At 42.4% G+C, this 23,618-nt stretch overlaps 1 protein-coding gene across 1 annotated transcript in view; it reads right to left on the bottom strand.

The window, feature by feature from the left end:
• Positions 1-23,207, bottom strand: part of ME3 (malic enzyme 3) — a 141,529-nt gene extending 118,322 nt beyond the window's left edge. Inside the window, exon 1 of the mRNA XM_082008375.1 lies at positions 22,790-23,207. Coding sequence (XP_081864501.1) covers positions 22,790-22,978 — 189 coding nt within the window. The 5' untranslated portion in view covers positions 22,979-23,207. The remainder of the gene's footprint in view (positions 1-22,789) is intronic.
• Positions 23,208-23,618: the final 411 nt, after the last annotated feature.

Here is a 23,618-nt window from a genome sequence, read left to right as displayed (position 1 = left end):
TTTGCTTGGCAGAATACAAAGAAACTCCAAAGCAGTTCAAGCTTCTCATCTTTTTCCTACTGTTTCTTGCTGTGGGGTTCTCCACAGGCATCTTTAACATTGATGCTCCAAAGCCAATTCATTGTAGAGCCAAGGGGTGTGCCAGAGGATCTACCACGCAGTTTGTGCAGAAACCAAAATTCTGCAACTACCAAGTAGTGGCTTGCCCTAAAAAGGCAAAAGTATGTTCTAATAGTTTATAAGGCCCTGAAACAGCATCAGGAACTGCAGCCACTGACTCAAGTAGCTGCACATCATGGAATTGATTCTTAACACCAACACAAGATTGCACTTTCTCTACAGCAAGCTTTGCACTGAGGTGGTTATTATTCATGGGGGGACTGGATTTCTTAACGGCAGAGGACTGGGAATGAAGTAGTGGAATCTCTGAGATTTCTTCACTTTCTGATTTTTCCTTTCCAAGCTGTGGAACAGGGGAAAACAAATCAGAGGGTGGGTGGAGGGAGGACAGGATAGAGTCAGCTTGACCAGCCAAACCCCGCTGACAAAGCCAAATAACATCTAGCATCAGTTATTGGCCAAAAAGCCCTACACTGACCCGAGTACATTCTGTAATTGAGAGACATGTAGTTCCAGCCACAGCAGCTAGGCAAAAATGCTAAATAAGCTCAAAAATGGTATAGGTAGCACTACAGAAATAGAACCCTTGAGACAGTGAAACATGTATGAATGGCTTTAGATGAACAGGCTGTAAAGTAATAGATGATAGAGTGTTTTTGCAATTTGAAACTCTTTGGATGTAGCACCATTATTAATGCAAGGCTATCCAGAAGGAAATTTTACTCTATAGAAAACAAGATTAAAAAGCAGCTACATCTTCCAGAGTTTTTTTTTGTATGTTCACAGAGAACTAAATATACCAGGACATCTCAAACTTCTGCTAGTGGGGGAACGCTCTGGCCATGAAAGGTCTTTACAAAAAAGCAGCAAACTATGTGAACTGTCACTGAAAAGACTAGCAAGGCCCAAATATCCATTGGAGCAACAGCATAAAACCCATCACACGCTCTCTACTACTAACGTGTTCACAAGTAGCCAGCTACTAGCACTTATAGGATTTATACCTGTTCCCCTCAGATAAAGACTCAAGGTAAAACTGATGTCTCGCAAGCTTGTGAAGCTAGAAGCCAAGATGCAGTGCCTCCTGAAAGATGCTTAATATATTTAAGAACTGAATGCCTTTCTGAAGTGCTGCAGCATAGCACAGAAAAAGCACGTGTCATTCAGTTAGATCCCCGTCCCCAAGCCAGATCTGTCTGAAACCCTGCACTACACCTGACAACGCTTCTGAACTGAGTCTTGCTAAGCATAAAGACAGCAGGCTCTTGGCGTTTAATGAATGCAAGATCTGTCTCAAAAAAATATCCCAAAACATCTTTTCCTTTTTTATACAGAAATACATCCATTATCTGTAGAAAGGAGACTTGACTCTACAAATGACTGGAGCCCCTTCAGGGCTCACAGATGCAGCAAATACTTTCAAAATCCAAACACCCACATAGAAGGGGTTGTAGCACAGAATCATTAAGGTTGGAAGAGACCCTTAAGACCATCAAGTCCAACCATCAACCCAACACCACCATGACCACTAAACCATGTCCCAAAGTGCCATGTCCACATGTTTGTTGAATATTTCCAGTGATGGTGACTCCACCACCTCCCTAGGCAGCCTGTTCCAATGCCTGACCACTCTCTCAGTAAAGAAAGAAACTTTTCCCAATATCCAATCTAAACCTCCCCTGGCACAACTTGAGGCCATTTCCTCTTGTTCTATCACTAGTCACTCGGGAGAAGAGACGAACACCCACCTCACCACACTCTCCTTTCAGGTAGTTGTAGAGAGCGATAAGGTCTCCCCTCAGCCTCCTCTTCTCCATGCTAAACAATCTCAGTTCCCACTGAAGGGACAATTGTGAAGCAAGTTAGACCTAACTTTCCAAACTCCCTCTGAACTTGGCTCATTAACTCCAGAACACCCATTACCTGATTAACAAAACCCATCCAAGATATTTCCCTTGACAAGGATCTTTTTTGGAAAGAAAATGAACTACTACTTGAAACAGAAGTCATCATTTACTCTGGGGTTGATGAAGTACTACTTTTTGGAGGTTCACTGGACTACTTGCCTCATATTTGGCACCTATTCCACCCAGCTACCCCCATGGAAACCTTTTGCAGGTACCTTTCAATCACACAAACCTTACAGGTGTTGCAGGTAGGAGAACATTTCTATCTGTAACTAGTTAGTGCAAACCAATTAAGAATGCAAGATTTAAAAAATATTAATATGAAGTGAAATATTTTAAATAATAAAGTTTGATAACTAAAAAGATCAGTACAATTATATAAAGTTATCTACAGTTACTTTTTCTGCTTTCATACCAATAACCATTGTGAAAGACTAATCCACAGGAAAAATACTGTCCTGGGGCAAAGAACAACCTTCCATTAGGAAACACTCAGCAAATACATTAACCAGTTCTGGATTAACCATATGTGTTGTCATTCTCGGCATCAAAATTATAAGCTCCTGGCACATGTCAATCATTCCCCTTGAGCTTGGCTATGCCAATCGATACAGTTGGAAAAAGAAAAAAATGGACAAGCTTTCAGGGTCACAAACTCTTCTTCAAATACTGGAAATTTTTGTTTACTCTAGACCACTTAACCAAGCTATAATTTGTGGGTTTAGTTATGCATGATTCATCAACCTTGAGGTAGCCCACAAGAAATATATTTTTTAAAGAATTCGTTAAAGATATGTGGGTAGGAAATCCCTGTTTGTTGCATGAGGTCTTCAACTCTGTTTCTGCTGTGGACTAGTGTAAAAATCAGCACGCAGCAGTCGTACAGACCACACTGGATTTACACTGAAAAGGTGCAGGCACAGAGGTCTGGGGAAGTGGAGCTGTACCAACGCTCAAAGAGGTCAGTGTACTTTACCATATCCTAAGCTTTTAGCCACCACTTTGTAAGTCTTACTAAAGCAAGACACTGTCACATTAAAAAAAAACCACAAAAAATAAATTCTTAATTTAATTTGTACATCCTATTCCAAAGCAACAGAAACAGATGTAACAGAACAACTGAGGTACATCATCAAGGACAGTAAGGACATGTGAAATGCATTTGCATATTTTGTATTTTAAGAATATAATTATATTTAGGGCCTGCTCCACTAAGAAATTCTGCTTCTATTCAGAAGCGTCTCGTACGGGGATTCATACACCAGTCCCTAAATAGAAAGCATGTAACAAAAAGAAATGAGACCCTGGGGTCCGATAAAAACAAAAGACACATCCACCACCACCCAAATAAAACAAACATGCACACACACCCCCCCCGAAAACACTCCAGTATGAATGAAAAGTTTCCCTAGCTGAGAAAATGGAAATAGTAAGGTGAAATGGAAGAGTACAGGTAAGCTGTAAATCATTTGCAGAACTAAAGCCCTAGTCTGTATTTTGAGATTTAAAGAAATCTTTTGTTTTAGCTAACAAAAACTAAATTGCATTTTTGTTAATATCAAAAGTAGAATTGCAGTTTCATAACAAATTATATTAAAAACAAGTGTAGGGGAATAATTAAGTACATAACAGCTGCTGATTACCAAAAGCTGTAATTACCAATACTGTATTTTAACTGAAAACCCATGATGTCTCCCAATAACAGTTAGATTCAAAAATTCCGCAGCAGTCAGTCCTATTTATAGGACTGGGGATTCCTGGAGCAGCCATTTGGGAGTTACGATGGTCCCAGACTGTACCCAGTCAGCAGACCCGCTGTTCTGAAAGGTAGGAGTTTAGCAGCGTGCGTGCAGACCTTGCAGCACACCACAATGGCAAAGAATGGCCTTGGGCACGTTTAATTTGTCCATATAGATACTGCTTACGTCCGATGTATGTCATTCAGGGTTTCTTGAGTTTTCACATCGGCAGGAGTCCAGTGCAACGCAACACTCAAAGCGACTGCATTCAGAGTGCATTGTCTAAAGCACTCCCATGAGACTGGGATGAACTCGTGCTATAAAACCTGTATTAGGAGACTATAATCGGATTATGAATGCAAACATTTAATTATGCCATTGAAACTAGCTCACATGGCAAGGCAGCTCATCAGCTGTGGTTTTAAATGAGCGTCAGAACTTACTTGTCAATTAATAGTGCAGGGAAGGCTGCTAGTGATCACAGAACAGTTGAGATCTGGCAGATCACCTGGATGTCGAGATGGGTAATGTATCGTATTTGATTTTGATTGTAGAGGTCAAGCTGCAACCTTCCTGGATATCACACACACAGAAACCTCTAACCGCTTTCAAAAAAGTTTATGGCCACCATTTCCCCACCAGCTTATATGTTATAATCTACAATACCTACCCTTGAAAATTGCTACAAGGTTACAAGCACATCTTTTAACACCATCATACGTCCACAACCTGATGTCTGATGAAGCACTGTGAAGACAAACAAGTATTTCTAATGGAAAATCCTTGATTCAAATTCAAATCAGGCGTTTCTCTCAAGTCTTTCTATATGTATCAGAAAGCTCAATAAAGTGTGGGCAATTAAAGTAGGTAATATGCTCACATCCAATTAATTTATTTGTGGCAAAAAGCGTCTGGATTAACAAAGGGTTTCTCTCTTCTTACCCTGTTAGCTGAAGAGGTTGCCAGATTAATAGAAAATCTCAAAAATCTTAAACATCACTGCATCTCCTCACCACCTTTTAAGTCCTCAAAGGACAAGAGCAAGGCACATGTATTCATTCTACCTTTGCTCTCCTGAGATATATCAGTAAAGTTTAAAAGCATGATCCTCTCCCTGACTTCAGGATGGCACAAGGTACCTGTATCTGTACTAATTTGCTGCAAACTCAAAGAGCTGCTGACACAGAATGGAGAGGCAAAGGACGCTGCGCTGCAGCTACAGGGTAATTTATACCTGTAAACTGCATTAGGCAGACTTCACTCCCCTCCCCACTGTACAGGATCAGTTTTTCTTTTACCGCTTTTGAGACATTTATTTCTGCTTAAATATGTAGAACAGTAAACTAGTTGAAAATAAAAATATTATATACAAAATTTCAGAAGCAGAAATACCACCTACTTCTACAATGTCTTCCATAAAGCCAGGTTCGAGGCCTGTTTCACCACTTGCCCATCCTGTTTACCCTCAAAAGCCCTCTAAGAACTATTTCCAGGGTGATCAGGCTGCAACGACCAGGGAAAGGTCCAAAATAAAGTCTGAACTTTACAATACACTCAAGCACGTGTCCATCTGTTGTGGGGCAGCAGATCACTCTGAGGTTCAGATGCCTCTTTCTCTCATCCTTTTTTCCGGAGACTTCATGCCAACAGACAAGTCCACACATTTCTTCCTGAAAGGGTCTGCATGAGGGTCTTTGAATTTCATAAACAAGCTGAAGTTGGGCTGTTTACCAAGATAAATGGACAGACAGAACCAGGACCTAGGTTCCTCCAAGCCAGCCCAAGTACAGTATAGATACAGGCACTATGCCAAATTGTTTTTGCTGTGACTCTTCATCTTATTACATGACAGAGATTTTGCTTCTCATGTCCTTATCTTGTACTCCTGATGGTAAAAAAAAAAACCCACTGCTATATTAAAATCCCTTTTTGACATGTATGTCATATTCAAAATAAGGTTGTATTAATAGCATGTAATGTTTCACACTTCTCAAAAGTGTTACAGAAAGCAGCTTCAGGCTTGAAGCTCTGAATGCATTTCCCAAGCATTTCCATTCATGATCTACATCCAATATTCATAAAAGGAGAGCTCTAAAAGAGATGGCTTGTGCAAATACATCTAGAACGTACTATTCAAAACTCAGCATTTGAAAGCTGTTACTGCTTTACAGGAATGTTTTTAAATTGTGAAATACAGAAGTGCACAAAATAATGGGTTAATAAAAAGTGGATAAACATATCATTTGTCCACCACCAGAATACCCGAATTGAAGTATGAACTAGTGGTTGCTAAGAAGCACCATAAATTAACTGATGCCCACAAAACACATTGGTTACATAACAAGATATACTCAGTCTCAACGTCAGTGTTTAACATAAGATAAGGATATGCCTTTGAACATTCTTTAAAAGTCATCATATGCTGAGAGGTCAGAGCGATTGTAGCATGATGTAGAAGATGCTGATGTTTTGCAGATGGCAGTAGCAATGCCTCTTCCTGCAGGAGAATCAGAAGGTTTTCATTTCAGAGAACAGCAGGGGTGAATTAGGACTCAGAATAGAGGCCAGATTCTGCCAAAAATCATGGTCTAGGCACATGCATATGCTTGCTTATGAAAAAGAAAAAAAAAGCAGTTTCAGACACTTTTCATGTAAAGCTCTACTTTGATGAGTATCCAAATTAGACTAAAGTTGCTCAAATCCTATACTGCTGGGGATGTATATTTTGTACCTATCAAAAAAAAAATCTTTCTTCAGATTAAAACATGGTGATATGTTTAGAGGGGTGCCCCTGCAGTTGCACATTCTAAATTAGCTTCCTATTACAGGCAAGTTAATAGAATCAGGTACCTCCCTACTCCATTATGCTGGCCTCAGTCAGCATTTTTGCATAAAAGTTGCCCCGATGCTTCTCCAAGCTTTCTTCTCCATAGACAAAAGCAAGCAGTACCACAGTTTGAGTTTGAGGCTACCTGATAACTTAATGGCATTAAAAAAAAAAATATTTTTCCCAAAAGCCACTAACTTCTAAACTACGTTTATCTTGGAACAGCATTGCTAAGACTCAGCATGAAGCAAATGTTCTGGATTTATTTTTGTCCTCACTGGAAATCTATGCCTTGGAGGTTTTCTTTAATCCCCACCCCCAACCTGGTCATCCACATTCATAGTATTCACAGATCTTTCTACCACTGAATTTTCCCACCAGATCTCAGAATTTGTGCATCATCCTGAACCTGCTACCAGGTGTAAGTCTTTCCACGTGGATTGAAGAGATAGGATTCCGCTTCCTGACTGTACGCACTGCATCTAAGGACCTATAGGATCAAACCCCAAACATTTACATGATGTTGCTGATCTCAACTTTCTTTTCAAGAAATACACAGACTTTTTGCTTTCAAAGGGTCTGGTATGTAGAAGAGAGCTTGCTGTGGAGTTTTATTCCTTTTGTCATACCTTACACACAATCCTCACTATGTTCCTTGTTAGTGCTACACTTTGCTTGTTTTCCCTAACTTCCCAAATGCAAGAATGAGGGACTTGGGACAAGGGAATTCTGAACCAGAACAGCAAATGTATCAGAGTATTTACTTTTGCACCAAGACAAGAAGAACCAAAATTTAACATCTAACGATTTGTGGGTTACTGCACTCCTACAGGAAAAGAAAAAGTTTGTGCTCCACGGCTTGCAGGCAGACCCTTGCTCCAAACACCCTTAATCTATTTAATCAACCATACTTTAATCAAGTTGCTCAGTTCCTGCATAGTATATGGAAAGGACAGGTCAAACTCCTACGCAAGAGTGTAGGATCTAAGACCACTACTAATATAAGGGTCTGTCATACTGCTTCAGGACTTCCTTCTTTTCTTTCATCCACTACTCTTCTGCTCCTTTCTTAAATTAAAAGTGAATCAGTGAAAACATTTCATACCACCTCAGCACTGTGAAGCTATGAGCAAATTTATAGCACCCAAAAGTTTTAACACCTCAAGCAACTGTGTCACTTTGTAGGGTATTTATTACCTGTTTTGCTTCTTATTTATTTAATGAGGCAAACACCAGCTAGAGACATTATAAGCTGTCTGAATCTCATTCTCCAAGTTCATTTTGGTTTTGCAGTTAATTTTCTTCTGTCTGGTACTCAAAAATGGAGATGTATTATTGGTTTTAAATTTTGCTTCTCTTCCCTCTGAATGCAGAGCAGAAGTTTACAACCATTTCTTTGTACCATCACCATTTGTTTACAACCCAGCTGTGCTCCTATAAAGCCACTCCTCAGATAGCCTTTAGCCAGAATATACTCATAGTCTTACAGCAGTGGGATACTACATCAAAAACCTATGCCCCAGTTCAGCAAAACATTTTCTTAAACAATATGAAGCCAATAAGGCTATAGCTCTGAATATTTTACTGCAAAGGGCTATAATTACTCATTTGTTTCCTATCAAATTCAATCTGCTTTGGATCTAGTCCTAGACATTTGCTGGAAGGTGTCATTAAATAAAATGAGAGGAAAGTCAAGCCAATAATATCTTGATTTCTAAGAAATTGCTGGTTGCAGCATCTATCCAATCAGATGCTTAAGCAGCAGCCACAGGGGGACCACACAGCACACCCAGATCTCTGGCCCACCAGCTTTAAAGCATAAGTGTTTACCCTATTTTGGTTCTCTCTCTGAATTATTACTTTAATAATATAGACAAGGTAATTACCTCAAGGTGTTGGCATCTGTAACATACACAGTGCAACTAGAAGTTTTGAACTGTTACATAACAGACAAATTTTAAGTGATTAACTATGCATATTAATGGGAAAAAACGAAGCAAGTTCTGGTAAATAGAATTTTAAAAAAAGTCTTCCGAGAAGAGCTGCTTATTAGCGCTTCCTTCCTCTGCACACAACTTTTGGGAAATATTATAAAACAAAAAGCATTTTGTGAAAAATAAAGCATATTTGATGGCATATATGGGATAGAGCAATTGATATATCACAGGTGTTTCTAATAGGCTGTGGTTGAGGTCATTGCTGGTAAAGATAAAAAGACACTGTAAGACAATAGAGCAAACAGGTATGCTGGCTGAATGGTTAAGTTAATTTGGAGAGACTCATGTTCACCTACTTGGTCTGCCACAAATATCCCACAGTACTTTGGGGAAGCTAAATTCAGTTCCCCACTGAAGTGAGAATAATTCCGTTTCCCCATCTCAGAAGAGTGCTCCAAAACTAAAGGTGAAACATGCTATGCCAATAGGATGCCCACAACTGCCTGATCTTTTCTCAAATGCCTATCAGTGATTCAGAAACTGCCCTCCATAACTATTTGATAAGAAACTCAACGGAGCTCAAGGGTGTTAAATGTAATACAGCGACTGCATTAGGACTCCAACAGCTTGAACTTAAATGCCTGAATGTATCTCATTAAAGAAAAGCAGAAGCTGAATGATACATGTCTTGAAAGGCATATTATGTGCTGAATGCTTCCAAGAATGAGGAATAAGAAATAATAAACCACAAGTATTTCTCCCATTCATGTTGCTTTCATGTTTTTTCCACATCTCTATGTTCAAATTCAATAGTTCCTATATTTTGCCACAATCTGGCAACAACAGCCAGGGATGATGTGTCTAACCACAATCTCACTGGCGTGAAAAAGCACTCTGTCTCTCCACTTCAGGCTCAAGCTGCAGAAAATGCTAAACCTAAGTGGTGGATTCTAGACAAAGAAGATAATTCTTCATTTGTGGAGCAATAAATAAGTACCTTCACAACTTCCACTATCTTTTTTCTTTACCTGATATTTGTCAGGTGAATTACCAAACATGTATATAGATTTCCTCTCTAAAGGACAAGCTTTGAGATCTACTCTATCAAGTACCAGTATCTCAAGGCATGTTCTCTATTTCCATCTAGATCTTTTACTGGGTAAAAATATAAGGACTTTGGCCATTGCCCCAGGATTTCTGAAAGTCCAAAAGCCAGCTCAGAGCTACAGTCTTACATACAAAGTTATTCTGCAAATGGCCAGTAAATCCAATGCATCCAAAAGATGATCAGCTTCTCTGTACCTGTACAGACTACATGCAAAGCAAATGCAGGATGCCCAGGAATCCCCGACATATGGCCATACTATATGTGCGAATCAAGCCCATAGTTCCCAGATGCAAGTTAGTCTCATCACCCAGACAGGTCAGACCTCTGCAAATGCACTGCCCAGAAGGACAAACGGTGCCTACAAAACACAAGAACCCTGGAAATAAACATGAACTCGATAGGAGAATGTAAGCTCTTGGCATACAGAATATTTTCTGTATTGCTTTCCAGGTGATATTTTTAAACCTTAAATTATGTATTTAACAGTAAAGTTAGAAGTACCCCAGGAATGTTTCCAGTGTCTCCCTTTTATGCTAGTGCAGAATCTGTTACCAAGATGCACACGTGACACTGAGAAATTAATGCCGTGCAAAAAGGAGCCATTGTCAGTCTGCGATATTTTAAAGAACACCTGTGAGTTGGACTTTTGTGGTAACCTTGGACAACAGCTAGTTTGGTCTTACAAACAGCTTAGATGAAATACCATCTGCTGGACCAAACCTCTAGAGACACCGAGCATGGGTAATGCCAACTGTGAAGACTCGGTACCCAAACCAGACACAGAGTTACAAACTACCAGGGCGTTGTGCGCACTCATGGTCCGCCCAGGAACAGCAACCCTTAATGTCTCTGCCTTCTTTATACAACACACAGGGCAGGGAAGATTCCTCAATCTCAGAGAAAAAATTTATTATCTTTAATATTAAAAAGTATGTGTTGCGATAACAGAATCCAGGCTGGATAGAGCTGTCTCCTCATCTCACAGGAGCTCTTGTGCTTGCCCCTCTAATCCCTGTTTTCATATTTCTTCTCTGCCTCTCCCTCCACCCCTTTTGAGCAAAGAGAGGATCTCCAGACACATGCAGGAAAACAGCAGTGAGCAAAAATAGGGAGTACAAAGAAACTGATTCAAAAGAACTGGTTGCTCTTTCTATCGCACTTGTCATTTGGTATCCTTTTGCTTACAAAAAGGTAGATGAAGTCAGTCTTCAAAGACCACTGTGTGGAGATCTGTGCAGCAATGCTCTGGGCAGGAGATGAACACACCGAAGCACAGAGGGGAAATGATTTGCTAGAGTACCTGAAGCATCAGTGACAGAGTAGCAACTCCGGCAGAAGCCAGTGCAGGTGTCTGAGGGTGAATGATCACCTTGGGACCTCCTTACACTCAAGGGACAGGAGTGCCCCATCTCCTCCAGAATAGAGACAGGGAATACCTGCAATGCACAGAGTAACATATACCCTGATGGTCCCACTGCCAGGGACACATGCACACTGCAGATCTGGAAACTCTCACGTACTAGAGGCTCCTTATCCTTAGCCCAAGTGCCTCCCCTCTCCTAGCAACATTCCTCTGCCCGGATAGGAAAAAGCAATCTTGTCTCAAAATAAAGTTTTATGCCTCTCTAAGAGGCATAAAACATGTCCCATAGTATGAAATTACTACAAACCTGAAAGGGAAGAGGCTGCCAAGACTTCAAGGAAATTTGGGTTGGGCTCCAAATCAGGGTTCATTGCAATCAGCTCAGACTTTGAGAGCAATTTTGTAACACTAGGAAAATTAAAACCAGCAGTGAACCGACCGAGCGACTATTTTATCAACAAGACTGAGGTTTATGCCTCCCACAAGCACACTTGATACAGTACTACAGCTCAGAGAATAAATTATGATGATACCAAGCAAAGACATCAAGAAAGACACAAGAACAGTTTCAGCTGTTCATTGCTTCCTCATAGATCTGTAACCTCATTCACTGTTGTTCTTCCCTACTCAAACACTGTGGAACATTTAAAGGTCCTGTGAGCTGCTTGCTTTATTCTCTGACAAAATATAAAAAAGTTAAAAGCATCCACCAAATTTGCTATTCCTCAGGAAATACTAATTGAAAACTTCTTGCACTGTGTTACAAATTGCAGTACAAATATTATGATTCTGTAAGTCAAACAAGATTAATATCCCTCTTTCCCTGAAGGAAATCCTAATAAATGCTACAGGGGTTTCCAGCTTTGCAGGAAGTGAAACTGCTGGACTCTCATACACTTTTATATTTGGCTTCAGTGGGAAACTTCTTTTGAAACTCCACCAAATACCAGTTGCGTTCCTACAAGCAAAGCAGCCCAGCTGCCAGTCAACAGGACATTTGACCTTGCAGAGAAACCTGAAAGGCACTTGTACAAAACAACAAGATCTGGTTACAGTTGCACTCTCACTGCCAAATCCATTAAAGCTTATCTTGAAAATGAAATTAACTTTTAAAAAGTGGCCAACACCAAATCTATTTTCCAGCAGCAGCCAGAGTCTTGCTGCTCCTTTCCAGCACTTTTGCATCACTTCTTTTTGATTTATATTGGAAATGACTTTGTTATCTTATAGCTTCAAATACAGTTAACATGTTAAACCCAAAAAAACTACTTGCCTTTAGGGAGAGTGGCCCAGTTTCAGTAAGCATCAGTCATGCATCCATCCTGGTTTCATAATCCCAGTTACCCTTGACCAGTGGACATTTGAAAGGTCACAATTCAAAGGCACTTTTGTAAGTTGTATTAAGCTACTACATGAACACTCCAGGGCAGCTTCAAGCTCTCTGTGGCATCTCGCTTAGTTCCTCCAGCGGATCTTGTGAAGAAGTCCAGCTCTTCTTGCCTGCAGGCCAGAGGACAGCTTTTGGCACTGAAAAGACATCACCGAGTCGATTGCTCCAAATGTCATAAGGAAGATGAATGAGCTTGGACAGAGAATGCTAAAATAAAAAGTAAAAAGCACTTTTGATTTTTGGGACACACAACTATGGAAGCAGCTGGAGCCTTCATGTGGTTCTGTATCAGTAGAAATTGATGATCATGGCAAATTCCATTTTTGCTTTAAGATTTTCTAGGCACAATTTTTTACATATGCTTCCATTTTAATTACTGTTTATTAACAGAGCAAGATGGCAAAATGTCACACTATACTACCTTTAATCTTAACCTTTCAGGATCAAACAACCTCACATCTTGAATGGTGCAGTTGCTTGTTCCTATATTCAAAAAAGGCTTGATGCAAAGTTCATTGAAATCAGTGGAAAGCCTCCCAATGGTTTAAGCCTATGCTGCCTTTTAGAAACCAAAGAGCAATGCTCAGGGAGACCTCTGTGCTGTTATAAGCTTTTTTTCCCCCCCTAGACATAAGCCAGTAAAAGCTGCTGGGATCAGCACATGGAGGGAAAGGCATGTCACACATGTCTCCTTCTAATAAATACTGCTGCACATCACAACCTGGGCAATGTACCAAACCTAAGAGGAATCTGTTGCATGTGTGCAATGAGAAACAAGTCCCAATGGTACATGCACTGAAAATCCTCTAAACTTGAGGGGGGGGAAAAATACTTTTGTTACCTTTGAGCAACAGAGTTTGTGTTTGAATGTGATTTACTTGACAAACTCTTAAGATGCCAATGTAAGCAAATTCACTAGTAAGTATAAAGCAGAAGACACTGCAGAACACAAACCATTTCTGCATTACAATCAGCATTAACTCCTGCTCAGGAAGTTTTTCTGTAGATCTGCCTACTTGGAGCACACGGTCACATTTATCGTTGCTTTCCATTGCTTTCACCCATCAAGCCAAGCCTTGATCAGCTAGGCACTGGGGGAAGTTTTCAGTTGTTCTTCCCAATATCCACATTACTTCAAATACTCTGAGATCCTCTTGCACAAACTGTCTCTCACCCAGAAACCACCTGAACTGCTGAATTACTCTAATGTAAGTGTCTTTCATGCTCCTGCAGCCATTGCACAACTCTTTTCTCTTCCCTACAACAGTGTCTGCCGGAACTCAGACTTTGTGCACATCGCACTAGTGCAAATGGTTTGCTCTCCCAGCGGTTTTTTGTTTTTACAAGAAGATTTGTTTTAAAAAAAAGTCCAAATCAATGGTAGATACATTTTTTTATTTAGGATTTTTAACAGAATTAAGACTTAGCACTTCAGCAAGTAGTTTTTGTTATTTGGCTCATTTTATTGGCTAGATTTAGAAACCTTTATAGAGTATTAGGAGAGAGAAGGGCCTTGCCCCTCCAATAATTGTGATCAAGGGATTTGATTTACGGATGCAGTTGTTTTATCCCAGCAATAAGCTACAGACACAAATGGCAACGTGAAGACATCTAATTCCCCGTGAGGTAGGAAATGGCTAACAGGAAGAAGTTTTGGGTGGGGTTTTTTGTCGTATTTTGTTTATTGGCCCAACTGATCTCATTGGGGATAAAAAAAAAATTGAGTTGCTACAAGAAGGGCTATGAACATGAAAATCCTTGGCTGTACTTCTCCCCCCCCCCATATAAATCAGTTGGCCTCAAAAAACACATTGTCTCTCCCTCCAGTCCCTGCTTACATGCTTAGACCATCCTGACAACAGAAACTCCTAATAATCTGGACACTTCCAAAAAATGACCAGATTTGGCATGTGCAATCCATTCTCTCACTTGCAAATAATCACAGCTAAAATCACCTGCAAGTTTAACAACAAACCCTTCAAATGAAGATTAAACAAAGTTTAATAGTTTCCATAATAAATTTAACCACTAGGTGAAGTGACAAATCCATTAGCCAAGCCAAAGAGTTAAAGTTCAAGATGCCTTGCCCAGGAGAACATAGCACCGCTGTATTTGAAATAACTAATTCCTTCCTATGTTGAGAAACACAGTAAAGCCTTAACTACATGTTTTATGAGGCTGAACAGAGCTAATCCATATGGACATACTACAAAACAGACTTATCACTTCATAAGCTAGACACACAGAAAAAAGTTGCTCTGAAATATGGAGCTAATCTTTTTTTATATACAATAAAGAAATGTACTGAAAATCTGTTTCGGTTCCATGGTTCCACGTGTTGAAAAAGGATACATGTGCCAACAGAGAGCTGCAAAGTGAAGTGAAGCAGAAGATGTTGATACGCAGAAAACTTTTGTGTTGGCATTATTTTCTTTGTCAGAACCATCGTCTGCTCAGTTTATGTCCGAGTTTTGTATTTGGCAGCTGCAGAAACTATAAAAAGCTTTGCCATTTAAAACATTTTTAAAAGAAACTTATTGTCAGCCTAATACAATATCTAAGTCATTTATCAAAATGTCATGTTGTTTGGGGAGACAGATAGCATGTGTCACCCCTGGGCCTCAAAGGGGAGGTTAAAAATTAAGAACATGCTCATCATCTCTACTACAGCACATTATAAGCTGAAAGTAGTCAAGTTTACTGTTGTGCTAAGCCTTCTGTTGAAAGAAACGGAATTGCAGCATAGTGTTTGCTCTCCCCCAAGCATCAAGGCCTGTCTGACCTGCTCACAACAGCTCTAAAGCTAAGTCTGTCCCAAAAGAATTTATTTGGGTGAAAGCTACAATAGGCTCTTCAAGGTTTCATAGCAGGTCTGATAAGTCAGTGAGAAAAAGACAAAAAAACCCCCACAAACAGTCAGAGGAAAAGCCAGAGACAAAGCAAAAATGTGGGGTTTTTTTTTTTCCCCAGCCCGACTTGTCTCCTAGATTTCACCAGTGTAAGAGTTTAGTGTATTTCTGGATCCAGAACCCCAAGGACATTTAAAATAACCATTTGCCTCTTAGCTCCCTTGGTAAAAAAGAAACAAAAACCCCAACAAAACAGGACAATCTATACTCCTGCATGGCATTTAATCAGACACAGGTACAGGCAAGGCTTCTCCCGCATGGGGCAGCATCCAGCTTTCGGCTACAGCACACACATGCACTGGCAGCTCCAACATCGAACTCCAGGCTCTAACTCTGCAAGAGGCTCGGTGCTGGAATTGCCTGTGTGCTGTCTGTACGGGGGCACATGCTGGCAGTGGTGCTCTTTGAAGTGAAGAATGAGTAAAACACTGAAACCACAGGAGAGCTGCCAAAAGCAGATGTTTGCACAGTACCTCCCATCAACCAGGCAAGCTGGGGGGGGGCAGGAAGGTAAATCAGCATCACTTACAGCAAGTCAGAGAAAGAAAATTATCCCAAAGCCCTGGAGGAGCCTAAATATTATAAGCAATCATAACTTCCCCCTTCAGCAAGGGGTATCAAGAGAGTGCAGTTATGCACTGAAGACCCACCTTTCCTTTCTCAGCTCTGAATGAATGCCAGTAACAGCAGCTGGAGTGTTCTTCTGGAGCTAGCTGCTATAGAAGCTAAAGAGGAATTCAATTTACACTCTCTTTATCCAAAATCAAGTCAAATGGAATTTGCTCTAGGTCCAATTTTGTTCAATGAATGCCAGACCTATGACACACCAAAACCAAAAATTCAGGGATCAAACTCTGCCACACAGCATTACAAAGCTGCCAGACCCACCTCCAAGAGGTACCTTACTGCATGGCAAATCCATCTGAAATGACCATCTGAAATTAAAACCGAGCCACAAACTATCGCTTTTTACTTCATCTTGTGAATTAGCACTGCCTTTCAGCAGCTTCAGTTAAATCATCACTAATTCTGATGAGCACCAATGATTCATCTCAACATAGAGCAGCACACAGTTTCTGACATCAATGACATTACATATCACGCTACTTAACATGGGGCAAGGCTTGAAGTCTGCTGAGGTCAGTGGAATGAAGACTGTTTACAGGACCAGCCCCATATACAACATGCTCAGTCTTCCCACCAACATCTGCAGTGCTTCCAAAGAAATCAACTGGTTGTCTGCCACACATTTCACTAGATGCAACGAATAGGAATGCTGAACAAGCCACAACATTCAGCCCTAGATCCATTCTAACTGCAACAATATCAATTTTCATACCATTTATCAAACAGTTTGTGTTAGTTAAGTGTAATTCTTATTCAAGTGCCAAAGAACTTAGTCTACCCTATGAAACAAGGGCTACATTCAGTCTTGGCTCTGCCCTACCAAAACATGCCTGGTGTAAGGATTAAGGCTTCTCTAAAAGAAAGGGCAAGATAAAAAGAAAGCAACATAGGCAGCTGCCAAAGTGATGAATTTCCACAAGTTAAAGGCAATTTTAAAGGTATTTTTACAACATAAACTGCTCAGAAAACAGAAACAAGAATTTTGGTCCAAATGCAATTTATTTTTATTAGTATCTTATAGTGATTGCAAGCATACACTCAATAAAAGCTACCCAACCAATACTTCCGAGACTTCTCAATGCATTTACAAGGGCTAAAGGCAAAAGAAGAACCAAGATGTTACAGGGTTAGTAGAACACAGACAGAGGCAGGGTCTGCATCAGCACCTCTCTCACCTTGGCAGCAATAGACTTCCTCTGCACTTCCAAGCTTTTCCACAAGAGCTCTACTCCAAAAGCATTAGTGGTATCCCAAAGGGGAGAGTGACAGTGTTGGCAAGAGATTATGCAGAGGGGCAGGAAGGCAGATGGTCTCCTGGTTTGGCTATGATAAGGGAGAGGAACTGCAATCCAAGCTGGGGAAGCAAAGTGACTTTTGCAGGCTGCTGCTAATACCAGAAGCACAGCCAGATTTAGTTTGGGCTTAGTTGTTATGGCATCGTCAGCAAACAAGTTCTTCGGTACCAAAATATTACGAAATGCCATTGCCAAAAGATACTTTGGACTCAGACAAAGATATGCTTGACATTAACACCAAACAAACAAATATGAAACTTCACGCACCAGGATGAAGGCTAAAACAAATATTTCCAGACCACCACCACATTTGCCAAAACACTGGGCCAAAGCTCATCTCCTTGGAGTTTGCTTCCAGTGAAGTCTATGGCAATACACCTAAGGCTTGGCTGGTGAAATAAAGAACAAGTAAAGAACAGAGAACAGCCTCTCTGCTCTGGACACCATTTAAGGCTCATCACACTGCACAAGGTGCTCCAGCCCATCCACATTTCAACTCTAGAAGAATTAGAGCATGATTTGATAAAAAGCTCTCTCGCAGACATGGTCTGGCTTAGGTCTGAAGTGGCCCATGTGGTGCTGGGTTTGCCCATGAAAGTGTCTTGTTTGATATCTCTAGAAAAATGAGAGTCCTATCAGGTCAGTTCATCTACATGAGCATCCTGTCTCCAGCAGCAGCTACAAACCTTAGGAAGAGTAAATAACACAGCTAAATAGGATACTCTTCCCCTGCACACTCCCATCCTTTTGGGATTCCTTTTCAGTTTGGGGACTTTCTTAGCCGGGTGTGGTTTTAGTGTATTTAGTAACCCTCAGTGGATTTTTTTTTTTTTTTTTTAAATTAACTTGTCCAGTCTAAAACTTGTCCCCTAAAACTTGCTCGAATAGCTATGGGGTCCTGAAAAAATAAGAGAGGAACCTCCAAACTCTGCTCACCTCATATTCTTACCATGTGCTCATGTTTTGCAAAGTTAAGAAATGCTGGGAGTCACACAGCCACTTAAAGCCCTGTGTGTACCTCAGTAGTTACATGCCTATCCAGACATAAAGTTAGCCAACTGGAAACTCCAGTTATAAGAATATAACCTTGGGGATTTAGGGAAGAGATTTACTCATTTGAAAACAGAATCCTGCCTCGATTTGATCTTGCCAACTGCCATTTCAGACACACTGTTCCTGTGCTCATTACTAATTCTGTTTAAATGCAATCATTTTACAAATCCAGCTAATTTTAGGCCTGTTTCACCACAGTTGCCGAATACAGCCATGTGCAAGACCGTATCACTTCCTTCTCAGCTGCAGTGGCAAATTACTGACACCATGTTCAAAGAACCCTCAGTTAGCTCAATGTTGATCCCCGCAAAGCTGAAGGACAAACAGACTTTCTGCATTTTAATGATGCGTACAGCGGTACATTCCAAAAAGGCTGCAGAAACTTACAGCAATTCTTTAAAGTTTCATTCTTACAGATCCACGCTGGTAATTTTTTTTTTCTGGTAACTCATTATGACGCATTCCATGAAAAGCAACGGAAAGCACGCATGCAGACACATCAGAGTACAGGGTATTGTCCAGACATACACGGAAGACCCCAATTTCTGATCCTTGCACTACACCTTGCAGAAACTTTTAGTGTATTATCTCAACCCTTCAAATACAGCAATATCCTGCTACTCTGAAAACAAACTGTGACCTCCAGTTCTGCACCTGTTTGTGATGGCAGATCTCCAAGGAGGCATGATTTATCTCAAAATCAGGACTTCCAGCAAAATGCATGAAGTGCCATCAACCTTCCAACTGACTGCAAGTCAGGTGTCATGAACACAATCACAGTTGATTTTGGACAAGACAAAATTTTTGAGTCCCTACAGGTGTGTGGTCAAACTGGGAATTGTCCAGCTCAGTCTGTATTTTAACAAACACAGAGAAGGCACATTAATTTGATAGAGTCTGTGGAAGAACTGGGGAATCATGAACAGCACATCCGAGATGAGCAGAATTGCACAAATCTTCAGAACTGACAGCACTGTCAGAGAGGGCACACCACATGGCCTTGACCACACCAAGCACAAGGCAACTTTGATAAATAAGGCAGTAGGCAAGAGATGCCCCATCTTTTCTCACAGGGTCTCAGTATTGAATTAGCTTTTCACAAGGCTGAGGCCCCACAGTAGTACAGACTCCTCTCTCAGCAAGTCACTCACATATGGCCAGAGCTTCTAACAAATCCTCCTGGAATCCAGCTTGCACATGGATTGCCACAGAACAGTCTCACCGGTTCTCTGTGGTTATGTGACATTGTTAACATTTTTATGTTTTCCAATTTTGCAGCATTCAAAGGCAAGAAAAGAACTACTTCATTAGGCACTTCATGAAAACATGCAACAAGCTCTTCTTCGTCCTCCTAACCTATCCGAGACTGTTCTGTCAACTTAGAACAACTGCTATTGCCTTTTAAGACCACAAGTACCTCTCAGAAGAATGCTGACATTTCCCAAGTCCTGCCCTTGGATCAGACATGGGTTGTAATACTTTGCAAGGAAGGAAGAACACTATCTGAATAGTACAGAAACACACAGCGCACTTAGTCTCATTAGCACAGATGAAGCATAACCAGTTCTGCCTTCAAAGTTCCTCCCACTGTCCAAGCTACAAGATTTCCTTGCATGTGACTTCCCCAATGTCACACGGAAAGTCTGAGACACAATCAAACCCAGTCTCAGATACATAACACTGTCTTGCCTTAATTGCAAGACAGCTTTTTCCTCTATGTTTTCCCCAAAATGCCTAGTCAAGCAAGCTCTTACACACAATGCATAGATTTGCCAAATAGTTTAAGGACTAGAGAGAACTCATTTACAATCCATGCTTAATACAGTGTTGGCACCCTTGATCAATATTTAGGAATTCAATCCCTTTACATGAGAAAAACCAGCCAACGTCACATAGTCAAAGACCAAAGGAAAGAAACAACTGCAAATTTCTTACATCCATCACCAGTTTTCCTGTTTATTTTTTTCTTCTCAGGCAGATTTGGAAAACAGATGAGCTTCTCAGAGGACAGTCTGCTTTTCCTGATATTTAGGGTATTACAGAGGACCTGGCAGCTGTGACTTCCAAGTCTGCTGCTTCTTCAAAGCACTTTCAACCTAGTCAGCAAGCAAAGACTTGGGTCAATATCCTCAGACTGTAAATCTGTCTGTGATTCTGCTGGAGGAACACAGCCTTCTTCATTGAATAAATACCACACACTTAATAGCTTTAGACTGACACTTTAAACTTCACCTAAAGGCTATATGACAGCCAGGGCATTGAGTAAAGCAGCAAAACACTTGCTACCCAAAGCCTCACTCCCAAAAAACTTTTTCAGAGGTTCCTGGAGAGATGTAAGGACTATCCCCTGCAGAGCAGCCTTCAATCAGATGAAAGCTTAGATTAAACTAAGATCCACTGCAGAAAAATGGCAATGACCCTGTGCCCGCATTTAGCTACCAAAGGGGTAAACAGTAATTGCTATGTGATGAGGGTACAGCAGCTGCAAATCTATTAAGATCCCTAACTTGGGCCATCTATAGCATAGCAGACTGACGGGCCATCAATCATACACTGACAACAAATGAACTGTCTGAAATACCCCAATTCAGTTGGACACAGTTAATTCCTTAGATGCTACAATGAACTGTTAAGAGTAACAGAGAAAGAAAAGCCTGTTTGGAAAAGTTTGGAAAGAGGGTCTGAGCGTTTAGCAGTGAGTAGTTACTAGTCACCTAGTAAACTGATGAACGGGCAGTCCTTATCTCTTACCACAGATGTCAGCCATTTCTGTCCTTGCTTGAATGTTCTGTAGATGACTGTATCAATGAATGTAAGGTCTGCACTGACAGAGGAACATAACAACATGAACAGCAAGCATCCAGGCTGGAGACCAGCTGGGAGATTTCTCATGGCCAATTAAACACGGCATGCTACAATATATTTTACCTCTAGCAGAAGTAGTTTTCTGCCCTTTTCTCCACATGGTCCAAAATTCCATTTAGACTTAAAGAAAAATACTTTATTTCACTGGAAGGGGGGTGAAAACACTTTAGAAAACCTCAGTTCTGAAATAATCAAATGGGACATTCAAAATCTACTTCTGCAGTAGCCGGATCAATTTAAAACACGTGATAGATTCAACTGTTTGTGTGTTATTATTGCATTACACTGAGCAAAGGTCAAAGTATTAATTTTTCAGTTTGAGCTGATATATATAAGACTACTAGAAACATTAGCTATCTTACTCTTTGTAACTGTCACTGAACACCAAAGAGAACAAGCCAGATGTTGAAGAAAAACTCATCAAAGCCACATAATGTTGATGAATTACTGTTGTTTATGAGATAGTTGGCAATTCCTCTTCAGTCTTACAGACACGCACGGTGTAAAGATTCAAATTGGATTGCCTACAAAGTTGTTACGTATTCAGAAACATTCTGTGCCATCACATGCCTTGGTCCTTAGGGGTGCACCTCCATGGATGCCGGAACAGTACCAGGAGATGCAGCCCAGCACACCATGAACTACACAAAGTAAAAGTTGTCATGCAAAGAGTCTCCAGTCCAAAAAGAAAACACAAGAGGCTGATATACCAGAAAACTGCATACCAAGCAGATGACAAATAATCACGGCCCCATCAACTATCAATACCGTGTTCAATATCTGCTTATTTTTAAGGTAATTAATGTATCTGTGGTTATTTCTAGCAGTATTAATATAAGAAACTGGAACCCAACATTCTTGAATCTGATCTATTTGATCCCAAAATTTGCATCCAGACTGATCTTTTTTCCCCTTCAAATTATGGAAAGGGATGGGAAAGTATCGTGGAGCTATATTACAGGGTATCATTTTACGCACCTTGCAGACCTTGTTGAAAACCGTTGTTTTGGGTTTTTTTTTAATAATGTTGCAGTTTTGGCAGTATTGAGAATGAATACATCTTCATCATCTTCATTCCAGCAAGATACGCTGCTTTGGTAGCGGAACACGCATGGCTATGGATATGTTATGAAGGGAACCTTTACAACAAGGCCCACCACACATGCTTGTTTTATCACGAAGGTGTAAAACGATCAGTACCAATGCTGCGTGCTTAATACGATGTGTATCAAAATACGCCAGGTATTTTCGTCATTTCAGGCAGGCAGTTTCAGGTCCTAGCTAAGGGTGCTTCTGCCCTACACAGGCTCTTCCAGTGCCACCACCACGGCAGCCGCAGCGGGCAAGTGGCCGGCCCCGAAGGAGGCCGCCCACGCCGAACCAGCGGGCGAACACCTGTAAAGCTCGCCCCGCGCTCGGCCCAGGTCGAGCCACGACCGCTGCCTCCCTCCCCGCGCCATCTCGCCCCCTTGCAGAGCGGGGCTGCACGCGGGGATGGACACAGCAACGCTGCCAACGCCGCCGCACCAGGGCACCCGCCACCCGCGCCAAGCGCCTTCCTCCGCCTCCCACCCACCCCGCCAGCCGCCACCGAGCCCCTCTCCCCTTCTTCTCCCGCCCCTGCAAAACAAATCCCCCGCGGCACCGACCTTGTTGAGGTGGGGGTTCCTGGTGATGTCGTAGCCTCGCTTTTTGACGGCCAGGGCCCTGCCGGGGGTCGCGGGGCTCCCCCTCGCCTGGCAGCTGCGGCCCCGGGGGGAGCCGAGAAGAAGCGGCCTCCGGCCGGCCCCCACCAGCCGCAGCAGGCGGCCGCCCGCCCCGCCGCACACCGGCACCATGGCCCTGCCGCGGCTCCTGCGAGGAGACGGCGTCAGCGAACGCGGGCGCCCGCCGGGGCGGGAAGGCGCGGCGAGAGGGCGGGCCCGGCCCAGGTGCGCCCGGCCCGGCCCAGCCCAGCCCAAGCCAACCCCACCCAGCCCAAGCCAGCTCAGGTGCGCCCGGCCCACCACAGCCCCGCCCGGCCCGACCCTGCCCTGCCCGGCCCGGCCCGGCCCAGCCCCGCCTAGCCCCGCCTGGCCCAGGTGCACCCGGCCCGGCCCGGCCCAGCCCAACCCAACCCAACCCAGCCGTGCCCGGCCCAGCCCCTCACGGCGCGACGGTCCCCACCGAAGCGAAAGGAAACCCAGGAAGCAGATCCCGCCTCGACCCCGCGGCGGTCGCGCCTCCTCCGTTACCTGTTAAGGCTCAGCCGGCGGCTGAGGGGAGGGGGTGCCCGCCGGCGCCCCGCCTCCCTCCGGGGACAGCGCGCCCGCCCGCGCAGGCGGTGGCGGCGGCACGGCCGGCCCCGGCGGCAGCCTGAGGGGAGCGGGTTTGCCCGGGGCCTCGCCTTCCCGCCATCAGGGGCCTGAGGGAGCCCCTCGCCCCGCCGCAGTCCGCGCTCCTTTTGTCTTCGTACTTTCCCCGTCAGCCTCGATAAAG

This window comes from Phaethon aethereus (genome assembly GCF_964289735.1).
Source record: "Phaethon aethereus genome assembly, chromosome: 1".
Lineage (NCBI taxonomy): Eukaryota > Metazoa > Chordata > Aves > Phaethontiformes > Phaethontidae > Phaethon > Phaethon aethereus.
This window is presented reverse-complemented; position numbering and strand designations above follow the sequence as displayed.